This window comes from Anas platyrhynchos, chromosome 9 (assembly GCF_047663525.1).
Source record: "Anas platyrhynchos isolate ZD024472 breed Pekin duck chromosome 9, IASCAAS_PekinDuck_T2T, whole genome shotgun sequence".
In the NCBI taxonomy this organism is placed as follows: domain Eukaryota; kingdom Metazoa; phylum Chordata; class Aves; order Anseriformes; family Anatidae; genus Anas; species Anas platyrhynchos.
The window spans coordinates 12,837,997-12,855,675 of NC_092595.1; the positions used below are offsets into that span (position 1 = coordinate 12,837,997).

The 17,679-nt window shown below is 38.1% G+C and overlaps 1 protein-coding gene across 4 annotated transcripts in view; it reads right to left on the reverse strand.

Moving 5' to 3' along the window:
* The window catches only part of ACAP2 (ArfGAP with coiled-coil, ankyrin repeat and PH domains 2), a 65,392-nt gene that overhangs the window by 33,322 nt on the left and 14,391 nt on the right, over nt 1-17,679 (reverse strand). For all 4 annotated transcript variants that reach the window (XM_038183564.2, XM_038183562.2, XM_038183566.2 and 1 more), the window contains exons 2-9: nt 15,927-15,984; nt 14,380-14,499; nt 12,997-13,050; nt 8,751-8,809; nt 8,072-8,255; nt 6,168-6,212; nt 5,083-5,178; nt 1,345-1,419 (exon numbers count right to left, since the gene is read on the reverse strand). In XM_038183564.2, the coding sequence (XP_038039492.2) occupies nt 1,345-1,419; nt 5,083-5,178; nt 6,168-6,212; nt 8,072-8,255; nt 8,751-8,809; nt 12,997-13,050; nt 14,380-14,499; nt 15,927-15,984 (691 nt within the window). The remainder of the gene's footprint in view (nt 1-1,344; nt 1,420-5,082; nt 5,179-6,167; nt 6,213-8,071; nt 8,256-8,750; nt 8,810-12,996; nt 13,051-14,379; nt 14,500-15,926; nt 15,985-17,679) is intronic.

Below are 17,679 nucleotides of genomic sequence, written 5' to 3' on the forward strand. Positions count from 1 at the left end.
GGAATAAATCAATGATCTCATTATGATTGCTGTTTGTACAAGAAACCAAGAGAATTTTTATACATACACACACACACCAGATACATCTTATCAAATCTCACAAAGTTTAGAAGTTTCAATAGCTATTAATACTATTAGAAACAGTTTACCTGTAAAGCAGCCTTAAGCAGCATTTGAAGAAAAAAAAGTGAACATCATTGGCAACAGCAATGACCATAATTCATGGTAATAACTTATTACTTCTACAGCCAATTAAACATAATTGCCCACAACTAACTTCTTTCACCAGGTACTGCTGTTAGAACTCTAACAGCAACCCCCCCACCTACTGCCCACTCCTAGAACTAGCCCTGTTGAGCCCAAACCATTTCAAATTTTAACAAACATTAACCTGAGTTCCTTCCCATTCCCCCTTCATATAGATTCCTACTAATGATACCTGAATTGAAATCTTAGCATGTTTTCATTCCTGAATTTACTTAGACTTCAATTACATTCGATTTATTTATCTATTTATTTAAGTATGACACCTGAATAGATACAGAATGTATTTGAATGAGAGTAAGAAGCATTCCATTACCTTCAAACTGGTATCTAATCCCTTTCAAAAGTACCTGCAGTTTTAGCTCACTACCGGAGAGTTCAGTGGAAATATTTTTAACTTCTAGCATTATACCTGCAAAATCAATACTTATCTAGAGCTTATGAAACATCCAAACAATAGAAGTTATTCCCCCCACAACGTGAATTATCTACATTTTTCTCAATAAGCAAAAAATAAGAAGTATTGTACATACAAATGTGTCCAAAACAGCAACTTAATGTTATCACTTTCATATTAGTGTAGAGTTGAAGACCATACATTGGACAGCCATTACAAAAGTTTACTTTGCCTCTTTTTAAGCAATAACTGCTGCCACACTCTACAAAGTGCTATATTCATTTGGCACCATCCGTGTAGAAAGTGATACATCAGACTGTAGGACTGTGCAGCATGTATATACATCTCTTCTACAGGTATACAGGAGGAAAAGATAGCAACTTGTACAACTATACTAATTCCAATCCTATCTTGGATTCAAGAGTTCTAATGAAATGTTTAGGGATCCTCATATAAATCTACTGCTCTATTTACGTTTCAGTCAGAAATGAACATAATACCCTGTTCTGCAATATAAAAATGACGATCTGCAATCCCACCCCATGCTTAATAATGTGCAAGTCTAATCGTCTGTACTAAAGATAACACTGTTCACAGTTCTGATGCAAAGATGCACTGCTGGGGAGAGATGCGAGAGACAGGAAAATGTATGTGCAGTCTACCCTTTACATTCTCTCAAGTACCTTTTGTTGAATAGTGGAGTGCTTTTGCTCCATATCTCTCTTCTCCTTTGCAGCATCTACAGCCAACTGATCCAGCTGTAAAGAGAAACAGAAAATTGGATCTTTAGATTTCAAAAGAAATTTGGCTCTGTAGATTTCATAATGCTGACAAAAAAAGAACACATTATGTCTAGACATTGCATGACTTGCTTTATTTGCATAATAAAAAAGAATCACTTCTCTGGTCACAAAGTGTTTACCTTTAATAACCACTGAAGCCTCGTTTAAAGCACTGCACTACCATCCTGAATTAACCTCTATGAAAGGTGTACGTTTCTTGTAAGCCTTCGGAGGAATGTTTGGAAGAACAGCATGGTGCCAAGCATATGCGACTTCTATACCGCATTGGTGCTCAGTCTCTGAAGAGAATGACTCATGCTTTAGCTGCTCCTGCTGGCTGACCGGCCTATGCAGCACTGCTGGCATTAGCAGCAAAAACTAGGAAGAACAAATGCTAGTGATTTTTCCCCCTCCAGAAAAAAAGGACCGAATTGCCCCAACCAGGCTTTTGCATTGATGGTTTCAATCAAGTCAGCAGCAGTATTTGGGCAGGATTGCTTGGAATTGTCAATAGAACCCAACTGCTTCCAGTTTCAGAAATAATAATCTGATTTTGCAGAGAGGATTTGATTAAAATTGTCTTTCTTATCACAGACTTTGTAGGGATGCTACGAAAAACTTGTACATCCATGTCTATAATATTGCCCTTTTATTTTTTTCTTTTTGAAACCATAAGGAGAATAAAAAGTAGAAAAATAAGACATCCTGTCAGACTGTAAGTTTGTTTGTACAGGCTCTGATTTTTAACTAAGAAATATGGTGAAGTGGAGAATCAAGTGCTGCCTGTACATGAAACGCTACAGAATCAGATCAACTGCTCCTATACCTAGTCTGCAAGGCACAAGTGCCATTATACCCACTTGTGGCATCCTACTGGAGAATGGCACAACTGTATCACCTACCACAGCTGTACACCACGCGTGAGGCAGACCTCATTCTACTCCAGCCCTAGAACCAGGAGACTCTGAACAACGTGCAACTCCAGTTTTCCAGCCTACATCAGTCATGTAGCAGAGAGGACTATATGAATAACAGACCCTCCCATTTACACACAAATTATATCATCTCCACCCACTCTTACAGCCACAAATGAAAACCTCTGCCAACTCGGTCATCTTCCTCAGTGTTGCATTTCCCTCATTTGAAATGATACAAGTGAGGGGGGGGGGGGAAAGGGATGCTAACTGGCTCTTACACCCCTGTACGGGACAGCCTGACAATTACAGCCCCAGACCTCCCAGCCATCTGATGGTTCCAATTCCAAGCTCTGCGAATTTCCTGCAGTCTTCTCTCTCTGGCTTGTTTATCCCAAATGGCTACGTGAGCACTTTCAGTCTCACGTGTTCATGTTAACAGAGAGGCACTGGCACAGGCTGCCCAGAGAAGCTGTGGATGCCCCATCCCTGGAGGTGTTCAAGGCCAGGTTGGACGAGTCCCTGGGCAACCTGATCTAGTCGGTAGCATCCCTGCCCATGGCAGGGGGGTTGGGACGAGTATTATACTGGTGTGACATTAATGATTCCCCTACAATGATCTCATTGACAATACCAGCCTGACTAAAACATCCAGAAAGCAAAGTTGCTCAATTCTTTTCCATCATGTGAACCAGATATTTTGGAAGCGCACAAAAAAAAAATACAATTGTACTATCTAAGACCATCCTAATTTTAATATTTCATGTGCAATTAAACCTTACAATTAGGATCGTATGCAACATTTACCTGTAAATGAAAATTCACTAACAAAAGCAGTTCATAGTATTTTCAGAAAAATCTAACAAACGCCTGTCCCAGCATACCTTCTATCTAACTCAAAGACAGAAACTTCAACCAATATAACCTGCAAAATCATCAACAGTTAAACTTTAATGAGCTTTTTACAAGTCTGCTTCTGTAGGAAAAGCTATCCATTACTTAAAACTAAGGTCTGCCACAGGAAAATAATTCAACAAGTTGTATGACTTCAGGGCTTTCACTCACTATCTTTGCTCCACTGTCAATATATTTCAAACATTCAGCTTTGGATTCTTCTAAATTTAGCTCCTTCAGTTGCTATGACACCTGCACCAAAATGAGTATTACACAACACTCCTTACCAGGTGAAGCAAATGGATGATGAACCATTAAAAAATAACCTTGTGCTCCTAACTCAAGTAATCTCTAGCTGGTAGCATAAACCACTACCAACTACACTGCTCATCTCCTTTCCACATCCCCTCCTCTGAAGGGATACAGGAAACATTCTATACTCTCACAACACTACAGTTCAACAATGATAACTCTAAATAGACGGATGTGAAGGAACACGGTCAGCTACGAGCAGTCACATGCACCTGAACCTTTCAATTGCTATTAGTACACCAAACACAAGGGGCTGCGGCTAAACAGTCTCTTCCCTTCTTGATGGAGATGCCAGTTCAAGCAGCCTCTTTTCAGCGCAATCATTTACTTTGCCACAAGCGTGTACACACAAAAGCATATCCTTCTCTGACGGGCATCTATACAAGTAATTGTAATTATGAAGACCCATAGTAACCACATTAGGGTCCTAATCTATCAGAAGAGTAACTCCAACAATCAAATGTCTAAGTAGTAATTTTCTACAGTTCTCCATCTGCTTCACTGCACAACCCCCCAAGCAGGTTGACAGGCACAGATGACAACAGCAATGGGGCAGAAATATGCAGCCAGAACTAGGAACTGTTTCAAACCAGGCCAGAACAATGTAATTTCATAAACATTCAACAACATATCTGCTTGAGATAAATGCAAATATATCTGCTTGCTGTCATTTATATGCTTTCATATATGGATTGACGTTCAGAATTTGGGTTGGCTTTGTTTCGTAGATCAGGTTGTGGAGTGGAAACAGAGGGTGTTACATCAGTGCAGTTGTTGCAAGTCTTCAGACTGAAGCAAAAAAAAAAAAGGTACAAATATTTCCAGCTACACTCACTTGCACTGAAAGCAAGTCAATAGACACTGCTGAGCCTTCTCCCTGCACCACAGACATCTTCAATTAAATACTCTATGTCCCTAACCTATTTTGCATAACTATTTTCACCGTCTCTTTTGTGCAGTTGTCCACAGTACATGCAATGTTTTGATGATTCTTTCACTGAAAACCCAGAAGTTGCAATTATGTGTTCTTAGAGAACAGAACAGGGCAAGAAGGATTTAATAGTATGAACTCAGTTTTGCACCAGTTATTAGAATAAGACTTGTGTTTTATGGTCTAACTTTAAATTGCTTACATCAATTTTTACATACCAAACAATTTACACAATATATAACATATACAAATTGAAGGAAACAAATATTATTTTTTTCTTGTTAAATATGTAAGATGTGGCACAAATACGCTTTTTTTTTGAAATAAAAGAAAACCCAGTGCCCTAAATACCACAGAGTACCTCAAGTGGCATCATATGGCAATGATTAGGTATGTAGATCCTAAATGCAGCATTACCTTTAGTAAAAGGACAACTAACAACTTTAATTCAAACCACTTCAGTATTTTAATGCTTTGCCTTTATCACACTAGTTTCCTTTTCAATGAATAAATCTGCAATATATCTGATATATGCACATTTTCTTCCATTTCATTATCTAGTTATGAATCTGTAAAGTAATTTCTTACCTGTGCACCAAGATCTTTCATATAGGGCCCAAGCTCGCTGAAAAGGTCATAGCCTTGGTGGAAAAAAGCCAAATGGGCGTACATAAATGATAACATCTGGAAGAAAAGAAGTAGATATTTAAAAAGCTAAGTATTTCAGATATCACAGAAATATGTTCTTTAACTAATCCACATGAATAAACCAAACAAAAAAGAGCAAAACAAATTCCATGGTTATTTTCTGGTATGTTGTCATCTTGCCGCTTTACATCAATATCTTGTGCAGCTTCCTGTGTTGTAAATAAACATGAGAGGCAAAGGCAGCTAAGAACCATGCCAAAAATCTCAGAAATGAGTTATGGGATTAACAAATAAAAGCTAGTTAAGGGCAGAAAATTACTTCTGGTTCTTGTAATCCAAAAAACTTTTGTTTATTACGTACAATAGAGAGGACTACAGAATATATTAATGATCCAAAACTGTAGCTTCCATCAACACAGCTGAGAAGAATGTTCAGTGTTGAGAAAGGAAACAAGTTGGGAAGATGCAGAGCACAACGGCAAGCAGCTAGAAAGCTGCAATTCAACTGAAGTTCTTGCTATCTTTAAATAGCATTTAAATTAAATACAACTTTAGACCTTTGAAAGAAAAGCACCATTTTATCTGGTAATCTATTTTGCAGACAGCATACTAAAGCATATCACGTACTAGCTGACTAAGCTATTTATGCAAAAACACCATTTTTGTAGAAAGAGCTGAAACCATCTTAGAGCAGACTACAAGTACTTATCGTTTAGAAATGAATATAACAGGCATAAATAAAATTGAACTTTGCTGAAAATTCTAACCGTTAAACACTTTATTTAGGTTTTTACTGCTCTTTTTGTTGAGTGTTCATATCTGAATCATAATGATTACCAAAAACCAGCTAAATATCTAAGCGAGGTTATAGTAAAGGCCAGGCTGACCACGACAAAGTGCCAACTGTACTAGTAACGTTTGATGGGCAACAGGACAAGTTCACTTCATATATTGCTTTGCAATCACATGTTTAACTTTGGATGTATTTAAATATATTCTAATACAGAAATCAAAGTGTATCTTACCGATTTTAAGATTTCTGATCTTCTTTTAGACTGAAGAACATTGATCTAGAAAAAATAAGTTGCTTATTTTATTCAATTTGCAAGTTCCTCCCACAGAAGTAAGCTTCAGATTCGTTCCAAATAATCATACCAAAGCTTAAAACATCAGACAAATATAACTCAGTATCTGATTTCACAAAGCACTTTCAAAGCTGCAGAAGATGCATGCTAATTTAATAACATTGCAGTTATATTTAATAAAAAAAGTTATAAAAGCTTGCAAAGCTAGAATTCCACAGTTATAGCCCCACAAGTAAGGAAGTTGTGACTCATTTCCCCTTGGGCTAACACCATCTCAAGTGTCCTAAAACTTGGATATAGCCCCAGCCACTGAAACAAGCAAGATTGCGACATCGACAATAAGTAGCATTTCATATATACTTACACTTTTAATCTGGCTGAAGTCACTGACCAACAGCATTGCCCTAGAACCTTGAAATATTTCACTTTATATAGAAAGAGGGACATTTTATTTTTGATGTTCATCCAATTCTTCTTTGTCCCCTAATCTCTCAAGTTGCCATCCTGCATTTACTACATTTGCTTTAAAAGGTCCGTGGAACAGGAAAAAAATGTGCAATTTTGTAATTTAACAACTCTAGATCAGTTTAAAGATTCCAGCAGAAGAAATAAACTTACTGAAGCTATAATCAAAATCAGACTGCACTTCCATACTTAAACAATCAGTATTTTGGAAAACCATCTGCAGCAAAAATAATTAAAAACCGTACAGAACAAACCCTCAACTTACAGGACAAAAAAAAATAAATAGAGCAAAGCAATGGTTTTGAAGTACAATTTAAAGTCAATACAGCTATAAAGAGACTGCTGTTGTGAAGCCACTTTTCCAGCGGAAGAGTCATCTGAGTAGAAGGGATTCCTAAGGGTGAATTCATTTTACGCTTGCACTAAGATTCTGGAACTTATCTGGGCACTAACATTTCCTACAGCACGACAGACGCCCGATTGCACTCATGGAAATGGTGTTAGTACAGTCAAGTGCTACATAATTTACCTGACTTTTCAAACATTGAAATAAACTTTGTCCTTGGTGTCCAAGAGGCACAAAACCAGGGCTGATCACTGTGCGCACTCCAGCTGATCAGATGGACAACCTCTCTAGTAGGGGCTTTGAAAATTCCGCCTCACAGGCAATACATATGCACAGGCGACATACACAATTTAAAAAACATGAACTAAGCTTTGAATAACCATCTGGACTGTCACAAATCAAGTTAACTCTTAATATGAAACCAGTTTTTAAAAGGATTGTTCTGTTTGTACGATCATGAGAACGCCAGACACATTTAGGAGTTCACACCCCTTGTGCCGTCCGAGTTACACAGTCCTGTTCTGCTGGAGTTATGGGAAACCATGAGGCATGAATTGGAAGTGTCCACAAAAATATTATTTCGCGGGCTTCAAAACAGTAGGACAAAGAACACCTCAACACTCTACAGTAGATCCACACTAAAAAGCAAAACAGTAATGTTCTTGACTTCACCCATGGCACAACGAAGTGCTAGGTTCCAAATAAAATAGGATTTATTAAATAAAACTCAAAGCAAACAACTGAAATTGTAGAAATAGACAACATTCTAGATCACAATTATCCATTGAATCTGTGTTTGCTAGGCTACAGCTCATTATTGTTTTATTTATTATTATTGGTCTGAACTTTTGGGTAGACCTGTGTGGTGTCAAGAGTTGGACTTGATGATCCTTAAGGGTCCCTTCCAACTCAGGATATTCTATGATTCTATTATTACTTGAAATACTTAAGGAACTACAGCACAGAAGACTTACAAAACACATTTAGGTAAGTATTGTTAAATTTGAAGAAATAATATTATTGCTGCACTTACCTGAAGAACGTAATCCAGAGCTATGTGCCGAAAACATTTCCGTGTTGCAGTCAAAATATTGGTTGCTTCCTCTACTTCATGTTGCTTATTTCTTTGAACTTGAGCATTTTTTACTAGAGCATTCTCTTTTTCTTCACTAACTTTTTCAAACTGTTTCTTTGCATCTTTGAATTTCTTAATATCTCTAAAGAAAATGAAAGATAGATGGCAAATGAATTCCAAAGCACGAAGTAATTGTTTAAAAGAAACACTAAACAGACCCTGCTTGTGACTGTTAGAGCTAATTTCTTTGTTTTCGCATTCTTTTAACAAATGCTCATAACAAATAGAAATCATACAAAGTATGATGGCAGCCTTCCTGTCCTCCTCTTTTGGGGAAAGGAAAAACTGAAATTTAAATGCATCTCATGCTCACGGGGAAAAGCTTTAGTAATGACTTTTTTTCTAAGGCTGGACAATAGCACATAATTTAAGATTAATAACTTAAACTGTTACGATTTCAACATTTCTGCAGCTGGGTTTGAAGCCTCTGATTTCGAGCGATTTTTGCCAACTTTAACATACATTTCTCAACCTATGGCTGATGGCCTTCAGGAAAAGTGTTTCACCAGCTCTCTGAAGTCACATGCTTTTAAATTCAATTTTATGATTTTCCCATTACAAGTGCAAGTTGACTTACTCTTTAACAAAAGTCTGAAGCTGTGCTTTAATTGATCTTTGGGTTTGGTCAAACAGGATCTGAAAGAAAAAGTATCAATATGTAGTTCAGTAAATTTGGCACACTCACAACTTTCCATTTTAGATATGCACAGACAGTACTTAAGAATCCTTTCTGTAGCCCTTTGTAAGCCATGTGTTTCTCACCTGATTGAGAACTCTTGACCTAACAATAGCTTCTGAATTTATTCTGTGTGTCAATTTGAATACTTTTTCACATTATGTCACATCCAGGGTTAAAAACATCTTTGAAATCCTTTGCAGAACTTCATTACGTAGCAAAAAAGAAAAAAGGAAATAGTAGTAGAGCAATAAAATAAGGCTGATAACGTTGCGCCAGCTCACACAGATGTTTATACAGGAAGGCATGAATTTGAAAATTGAGTTACCCATGGCAAAAAATATTTTACCTTGATGTTACACCAAAAAATAATTATTTTTTAAATTCTCAGAGGCATCTGGATTTTGAGGGATTGGGCACCAATCTTCCAACACTACAGTAAGTGAAGCAAAAAAATCTTTCACAATACCTTTGGAAAAAGATGGGTTTGTGTTAAGTGTGCCAAAACCGGCATTGCTGCATGCCCATTTGCAGCAACACACTGTTGGCACAGTGCAGAGATGCTGACGCACGGTGCAAAATCAAAAAAGTGGAGTGGAACCACAGTCACCAAAGCAACACCAAAAAGTCTAGCAAGTTATGTCAAAGCAGAGTGTACCTCACCTTCTGTGAAGTCACCTGTTCTGTTGGCACCCAGGCTCAAGTTCAAGTGCAGCACCAATGGCACAGCAAACTATTTGTACAGGTTCACTAATGCAACTCAGCTTTGACCCACATTATAACTCAAATCCAGTTCTTGTCTTTTAAAGATGACGGGCAGCCTCTGTTTATGAGCTACATGTACGTTGAACCACGTGCTTGATGGTGAGATCTGGACAGATCTTAAGGCTTAACCCAAGATCAGGAAGTGGATTTAAATACTTAAATGTCAGGAAGATCTGGTTTTTTTCTTCATAGGTCAAAACCAAAGCAATTTGAGGCACAGTTTTAGCACAAATACATGGGGTTTTCATGGAGAATTAGAAAAGAACTCTTATTAAATCTATCAATATCTAACACCAAAATATAAAACCCTTCAAAATTGATGTTGATACTGAAAATGTAAAAATACACAAGTAACTAATAACATCTTCAGATAATAAATTTGTAAATGAAAAACACCCACAGATGAACTGCTAAGAAGCATGATTGCTCCTTTTTTGAAGTGTTCTAAGCCATGCTTCTTAGCAACTTCCCTAAGATTTGGGGAGCCTGAGGGAACAGGAAGGGAATAAATCAACTTATTCAAATTGTAAAGTTTGATAAATTTGTGAAGTTTCCAAGGCCAAAGCACACCTGAACGTTTGACAAATTATTTCCTCTTACACCCCCAGAGATCCTGGTAAACAAATGAAAATGCACGTTCCTTCAGCTTTACACCTGTCTTTCACATTTCAGGACAGAATGGAACAGGTCAATGGCAACAGGACAAATCCTTTCCCTATCTATCACTGTGCTGACTTGAAATGATGCCCTCATTTCCCACTCTTCTACACCTCCCATTCTGCATTATTAAAAAACAAAAAAAAAAAGAAGAGGTAAAAGAATACAAGGAAGCAGCAGCTGTTCCAACTGAACAGAATCTCTTCCAAAGGGTACAGATTTAAGCATTAAATAATAACATTGACAGAACAAGTAAAGAACTCAAAGTTTCAAGTCCAATAGTGTTTTCTCTAAACATGTTCTCAGTTTTTGTCACCCTACTCACAAAATCTGAGGGGTGGGGGAACATGTAATACCAAGTACTGACAGCAAAATCCTTACCAGCTTGGTTTTTTTCCTCTTTCTAGAAAAAATGAAGGTCAAAAAATACAACTGAGTGTAAGTCATCCACTAACAGTGGCACCATACCCTCTATCCAGTCTCCATTCTTGAAACCTTGAGACCAAACAGGATAAAACACTAAGCAAGCTGCTCCAACCTCTGAGGTGACCTTGCTTGAGGCCAGCAGTTGGACCAGACACCTCCCGCGGCCCCTTCTAACATGAACTATCCTTTATCTAACAGCAATACAAGGAGCATTCTGAAGATCCTGTTTGTATTTTCACTTAGTGGGGAAAAATAAATCAGAAAAAAAAGAAACACAACAGATAACTAGAATAGATCAAGGACTTCTTGACAAGCTGGAAGTCATACTGGGACTACTCCCACTGCTGACATTTAAGCTTGCCAGTGCCTGAGGAGTGCACCAATCAAGATCAATACAGAAAGAATATAACCAGATGGCAACTCCACCGATTACTGGACTCCCAGAAGCATGAGCCTTATAATTCTACTTACAGTAACAGGGGGGAGGGCACATTAGGCAAAAAAATACACACAATTTTCCCAAAGGAACAGAACAAGCTTCCCAGTCCATGATCCGACTACCTTTACACCTTCCAGCACATTACCTTTCACATGCTACAAAACAAGTCAGAGAAAGCTTCTACGTGCCACTAGCTGTAAAAGCCACCTGTCCCCCTGCCACATCATGAGGATGTCACATCAGTCTGGTCCTCAGCCTTTTCCATAGCTATGCCACATACAAGAACAGAGACAGTAACCCACATCCCACTGGGACCATCTCCTACCCCTTCCCTCCTTTTCCTGCAGGGTGCCTGCTCCTCCTCCTTTCTTCCTCTGGCTTTCTCCCACTCACAGGGGCTCTCCTGCCAACATGGTCAGCAACTGAGCTGACACTGAGCTATTAAGTCCTGGCAAACTAAGTAGATTCACAAAAAGCTAAGCCAGGTCATAGCGTAAATCTGACAAAGCCCTACTTTAGAATCCCATCCCATGCCTCACTCCTTATGCTCATGCCTTTTAACAGGAGCCACTGTTCTACTCAACACACTTGAGCACAGCAAGGAAGTGGAGGGAAAAAGCAGGACAGGACACAAGAAGAACCCTACTTTGATATGCAAAGTTTTCTTTTAATAGGGCTTGTTCTTCGCTATCTTCACTCAAACTGCCCCAGAGGAAGAGCTGGGATATGCACAATCTTTGCCAAAGCCACAATCATGTAGAACAAGAATAACAGTAAGAATGTAGGGCCTAGGTGAGGTGCGTCAGAAGGAGCATACTTACAGCAAAGACATGGTTAAGAGTATAACCAGCAGCAAGTATCACTGTGCACTCACTTCCCTCTCTACAATTTTCATTAAGAGATATAGATATCCAACTCAACTGTATTAATCCACTTCCCTTTGTTTTCCTTCCTTCGAAACGTGCATTTTAGAAAACGCTGTTCAAACAATTTTGTTAGCATCAACCTAAAGTTGGCCCATAAAATGTAATGAGGGGAAAAAAGCCACAGCTTTAAGCTCCTAGTGGTGGGGAAAAAAAAACAAATAAACAAACAAAAAAAACACACACACCAAAACCACACTCCCAAATTTTTAAGTGCCCTGCATATCTTCAGCACTTCGGAGATGACTGAGTTGCTTTCCAGCAATTTTCTGGAAAAGGAAAGAAAAGCAGAAGGTGCCAAGGGGAGAAGAAAACAGAAGAAAGAACACACGCCTTTGGCTTTCACAACGCAAAACTGGAATCTTTTGTCAAAGGAGGAAAAGTCAGTTTTCCATCCAGGCAAAACTGAGCTTTCTGATGTAGTCTGATATGCGACAAGTCACTATTGGGCATTAATCCCAGTATTTTCTCCTTTCTTTACACTTTAACTTGCTCATATATCCCAAAAAGAAAACTATACAAACATTAGAGGTGCTTTGTTTTGTGCATTACAGAGAACAAAAAAAGGCAGAAAACACAGGAAAGATAATCAGCATTCCAGGGAAGAAACATGCTCATAAATTGCCACTGCTGCCCATCATTGTGATTAAAATAAACCAAGAATCACCTGTCCTACTGCAAGCACAGCAATAGACTTCAGCAAAGCTTACAAATTTCAGACAAAAAATAAAGAAAAAATTTGCAGAGAAGTGAATATTTATAAATATTCCATATGCATTACAAACAAAACATTTACAAGCAGCAAATGATGAATATTTAATAACACTCAATTAGTAACTTTTCAAATACTATTAACAAGAAAAAACTCTTATTATTCTACTATTAAATATAACTCAACTTAATATATCAGGGTCTTGTTCCATCTAAAGATACTTACATTGTGATAATTGATCATTTCCTGTAAGGTGTCAGAGAACTTTGTCAAGCTAGTCTGTAAATAGGCAAAAAAACAAGTTGTTAAAGTTCAGTCCTACTAAATACACAGCATAAAAGCAATGTTTACAGTATTTGGTAAGAAACTTAAGAATCAGTTTTCCTTAGCATGATTATTCCAACTAAAACCATTATGCTAGGAGAACACAAGGATATCATCAAGTAAATTTATTACAACTACAAGCAACAACAACAAAAAAATGTTACTGCTACCTACCTATATATAAAGGACCAAACTGAAGCAAAGCAGGAAAAATACAAATTAAGTTGACTAAGCTATGGGAAGTCTGCGTGTTTTAAAGCATAAATTTACAATATTAAACATTAACAAATATGTAGTACACTAATATTAAACACTAACTCCAAAACCTGATTAGTATGTCATAATAATCAGAACACACATTTATTGTGGGAACTGCTGCTTCACAGCTGATATGTTTAGCAACATCAACATGAATCTGTAGAAATAATGTCCCAATTAAAAACAGTTAAAAAATAACAATCCCTAATATAGTTGGCTAACTGCTTATCCAACAATAAGTGTAAGAAAACCTACTTGGAATCAAATAATTGAGTATATGATAATAAGTAAAACCAAGATGAGTTTTAGGGATTTTGTCATCACTTGGTCATCAAGTTACGACCAAGTCCACTTCCAGACAACAGTCTCAGGTACACACAGGAGCTATACTGAAGTTCACGGGCATTACGTAGTCAACCAGTGTGAAGACACATACATGTGACTTACGTTCTGTAACATAACGTGCATTAAACATGCATGATATACAGACATCTGCACATAATTACACCTTTATATTACACATTTTCATTTCAAACTAACACACAGGAAATATGAGGTGTTCCAAATTAGCTTAACGAGATGTCAATCTGAGGTTACAACTTCAAAGTTGGCCCTGTATATTTAAAAATCTAAATTTTTGTGTATTAAGATAGAGCTGGATCCAAAACGTAAGCGATCAACTCAAAGAATTCAGTTGCAGAGAACTGACATTATTTAGAGTAAAGTAAACGGGAAACCTGTTCACCACGGCAAACTGTCTTTCTCTACTCTTCCCAAAATGACTATTCCTATCCAAAGAGATTTTCTGGGGTTTGGAAAATTCTCATCATCTCAGATTAAAAGTTGAAATGAAACACAGACACATGCAGAGCACCACAGTCAAAAAAGCTCAATCTTAAAGTATAGTCCAAAGAAAAACGAGAGACAAGTAATAGTATAAACTTCAACTACTTCTCTTGCCAAATGTTCTGCTTTGCCCTTTTAAAGTTATGCTTTTCTACTTTAATTTTAACCTCAAGAACTTACCTCAACCAATGCATCTTTACAGGAATATTGTGCAAGGTCTCGAATTCCATTCATGAACTGCTTGTTGGCTGTGCAGAATGCTTTCCCAGTATCAATCATTGCAATGCAAAGCTTTACAAGCTACAACAGAAGAGAAAAAGTGACTTGGTAAAAGGTTGATGTTTTTCTTTGTTTGTTTTTTAAACACCAACATAATTTTCTTCACTTTTGGTTCATTGCTTAGTGCCCTTTCTTCCAGAGCGGGGGGAAAAGCAAATAGCGTAACCCAGAAATCATAATTGTAGGACAATCCAGCCAAGTATAATATGACTAACCAAACAAAAGAAGTTGCCATCCAAGACAAATCATTACCCTTGGGCCATAGTTATTTCAGCTCACACACGAGAAGCCTGGCTTTAGATTAAAGTATTATATTAGATCATTTACTTCATATTACAATTACACTGCTTAAATACAAGTACCTTTTATACTAGCTCAGAAGTACAGAAGAGCAAAAGGGTTTGAGGTGTTTTTGCTTTGAGGAATACTAGGGCACTGTCTCAGGGTAAAGATTAAATGGATTTTACATGATAACACGGCATTTTTGGCACTGGCCTTGAGCAAGAAGTTCTGCGGTGAGGGTCAAGGCTCCTTAAGGAATTTGAGAATTCTTCCCCTTATGCCCCCAAATGACCCTTTTAGCCCAGTGGGAAACAGACTTCGTAGACAGATGTTCATATCCTTTAAGTGCTTACATATTCAGGTCTCACAAAACAGATTAATCACTCCTACAGTAACAACATATCTTAGCCATCACTGTCACCAACATTCACATTCAGCCCTTTGAAAAAAAAGTTTTGAAATAGCAAATGGTTACACTAATTACAAAGAAATAAGGAAAAAGTCTTCCCACTTAAAATTACACTTGACACTGACTTTGCCTCTGTGCAGCCAACTCACAGCTGCCAAAAGAAAGGTCCACATTCAAAACACAGTGAAGGAGGTCAACAAGTGACATCTGTCTGCCACATTACAACACAAGCAACAAATAATTTTATGCATTTTGCATAAAATACAGAGACAGGAGAGTTTCTGGAGATTTAAAACAAAAACAAGCTACACACAAAATGCTAAGAATAAAAGCCTCCAAGTACTACTGGTTAGAGAAAGTGGCAAATGAATTGCAATGCCCTGAAAAGATGCTACACAGAATGTCCATTTTATATACGTGCACGAAGCATGACAAAAAGCAGGATAAAAATTTACAGTAGTTAAGTCCTCCAGACTGAAGGACGGATATATGTTTATATACACACACCCCTATCATGCTGTAAATGTGCCTGCAGACTACCAGACACAAAGCATTGGCTTGGGATTTCTACAACCAGACTATCCAGCTGTGGCCGTGGCCATGCTGGCTCACGCTGCTTACACAGGCTGGGGTCTCTGGGTTGACCCAGGTCCTTCCCCTCTCCAACAGCCACCTCCCAGCTGTGACCTTGAGTTACCCGAACACATACCTTGTCAGAATTTTTCCAAGGCAGACTTTGTTGAATTAGAAAGCTTACCTTGTCAAGTTTCAGTTCCAGTTCTGTCACATCTCCTTCTACTTCTTCTAGAGCTGCCCTGCATGGATAAAAATGATTCCCTGTAAAACTTTATACAAGAATACTCTGGGACTCAGGGAAAGGGTAAGGGACACATTCATTTAACTCATTTATGGCCACTGCAGTTTCACCTAAATTGCAGCTATTTAAATCAGCACAGATTTAAAGTAACTACAGAAAAAAATGACAGAAAAAAAAAAAAAAAAAAAGGAAAAATCATATTACTAGAAAAACATACAGATAAACCAGACGGCTTAGTAACAAGGATTTGAGATGAAGTAGTATTATACTTTTATGACTGCCACATTTAAATGTTTTCTCTGTCACTGTACAGCCAGTAACCTATTTGTCTGGAGGCCATAACCAAGGAAAGAAATTAAGAGTCTGAGCAAAACTGTAATTTTTTTTTGCTGACACTCCTGGCTCAGACAGTCCTCTCCTCGTTCTTTCTGCAAAACTATGGCTACTGACTAAACCGCCTCACAGTAGACTATCTTAAAATACAGCATTTGCCATGGGTCAAGTGACTTGCAGTCAAGCTGAAGATACACCATCAGTTGTCATTTGCCCCTAGTCTAGACCGATTCTGTCCTTTGGGCCAGTGAAATTTTACATGCCAGTAAAAGTTGCCTTCAGAAAACGTATTTGTTAGAATAACTCTTTTGGCTAGAGGGCTGAATGTTTCCTTTTATGCCCTCTTCTTTGCTTATTGCAACATGAAAAACAAACAAAGAAACAAAAAACAGGAGACTGAGAAAGGAAGGCACTTTGTTCAGAGAGTTCATGAACCTAAGTTTCATCAGGCTATTGCCTTGAGAATTTGAACGGACCCATTTCTAGCAACAAATGCCACACTACGAAAACCTACACACTGAGGCTGTGATTTCCCATTACAAAAGGGTTGGCCGAAGAGCTGTATTCCTGTCCCTTGCTCCCATCACGGGGCGCCTCAGTCTTTCAGCTCCTCCAGCCTAACTGCTCGCGGAGCCACACTGCTCACCAACAGCAGCCTGCCTCGGGGGAAATAAGAATTAATAGGAAGTTTTCTGCAAAGCTTTTTGGAAAAATCAGGTCAGATATTTCACGTTTCAGTCCCAGCAGAAAAAACACACCACCCCGTTCCTGGAAAAAGTGAGACCAGCAGGGAACTACAATTTGGAGCAGGAATTTCTTGAGCCAGCTTTACCACCGAGGAGAGAGTAACAGAACCACAGCTTCACTGCCTCTTGCTAATTCCATTCTAGTTCACATGAGTTCAAGCCAAGAAGGAAAAAAAATAAAAAAGCCTGGATCAGGCCCCAAACGCAGGAAAAGCAGTTTTTACAAGAACAGCTCTGAAAAACACTGCCAGTTGCCTGCAGTGCTGAAACACAAGGCATGACATTCCCAGCTTTCTGAGTTTCACCAATACATAGTTACATTCCAGTCCTGTATCTAAAGGCATTCCCACAGCTACATCCTGGGTTTTATATCTAAGCACATTCCCACACAGTTACATTTTGGCTTCTGCCTGTTCTCTGACTTCACACCGCAGAGGATTTCAGGCAAAGACAACTTCTCTTACTTTCTTCTTTTTCTTCCATAAATGATTAACTTACATGAAAGTCTATAGATTTAAATCTTGTTTCTGAAAGAACTGGGGGGTGCAAAGGAAGGAAAGGATAAACATCTCAATATTTAGCCTGCTGTATTGTATTAGTTTGCTTATAGTCAC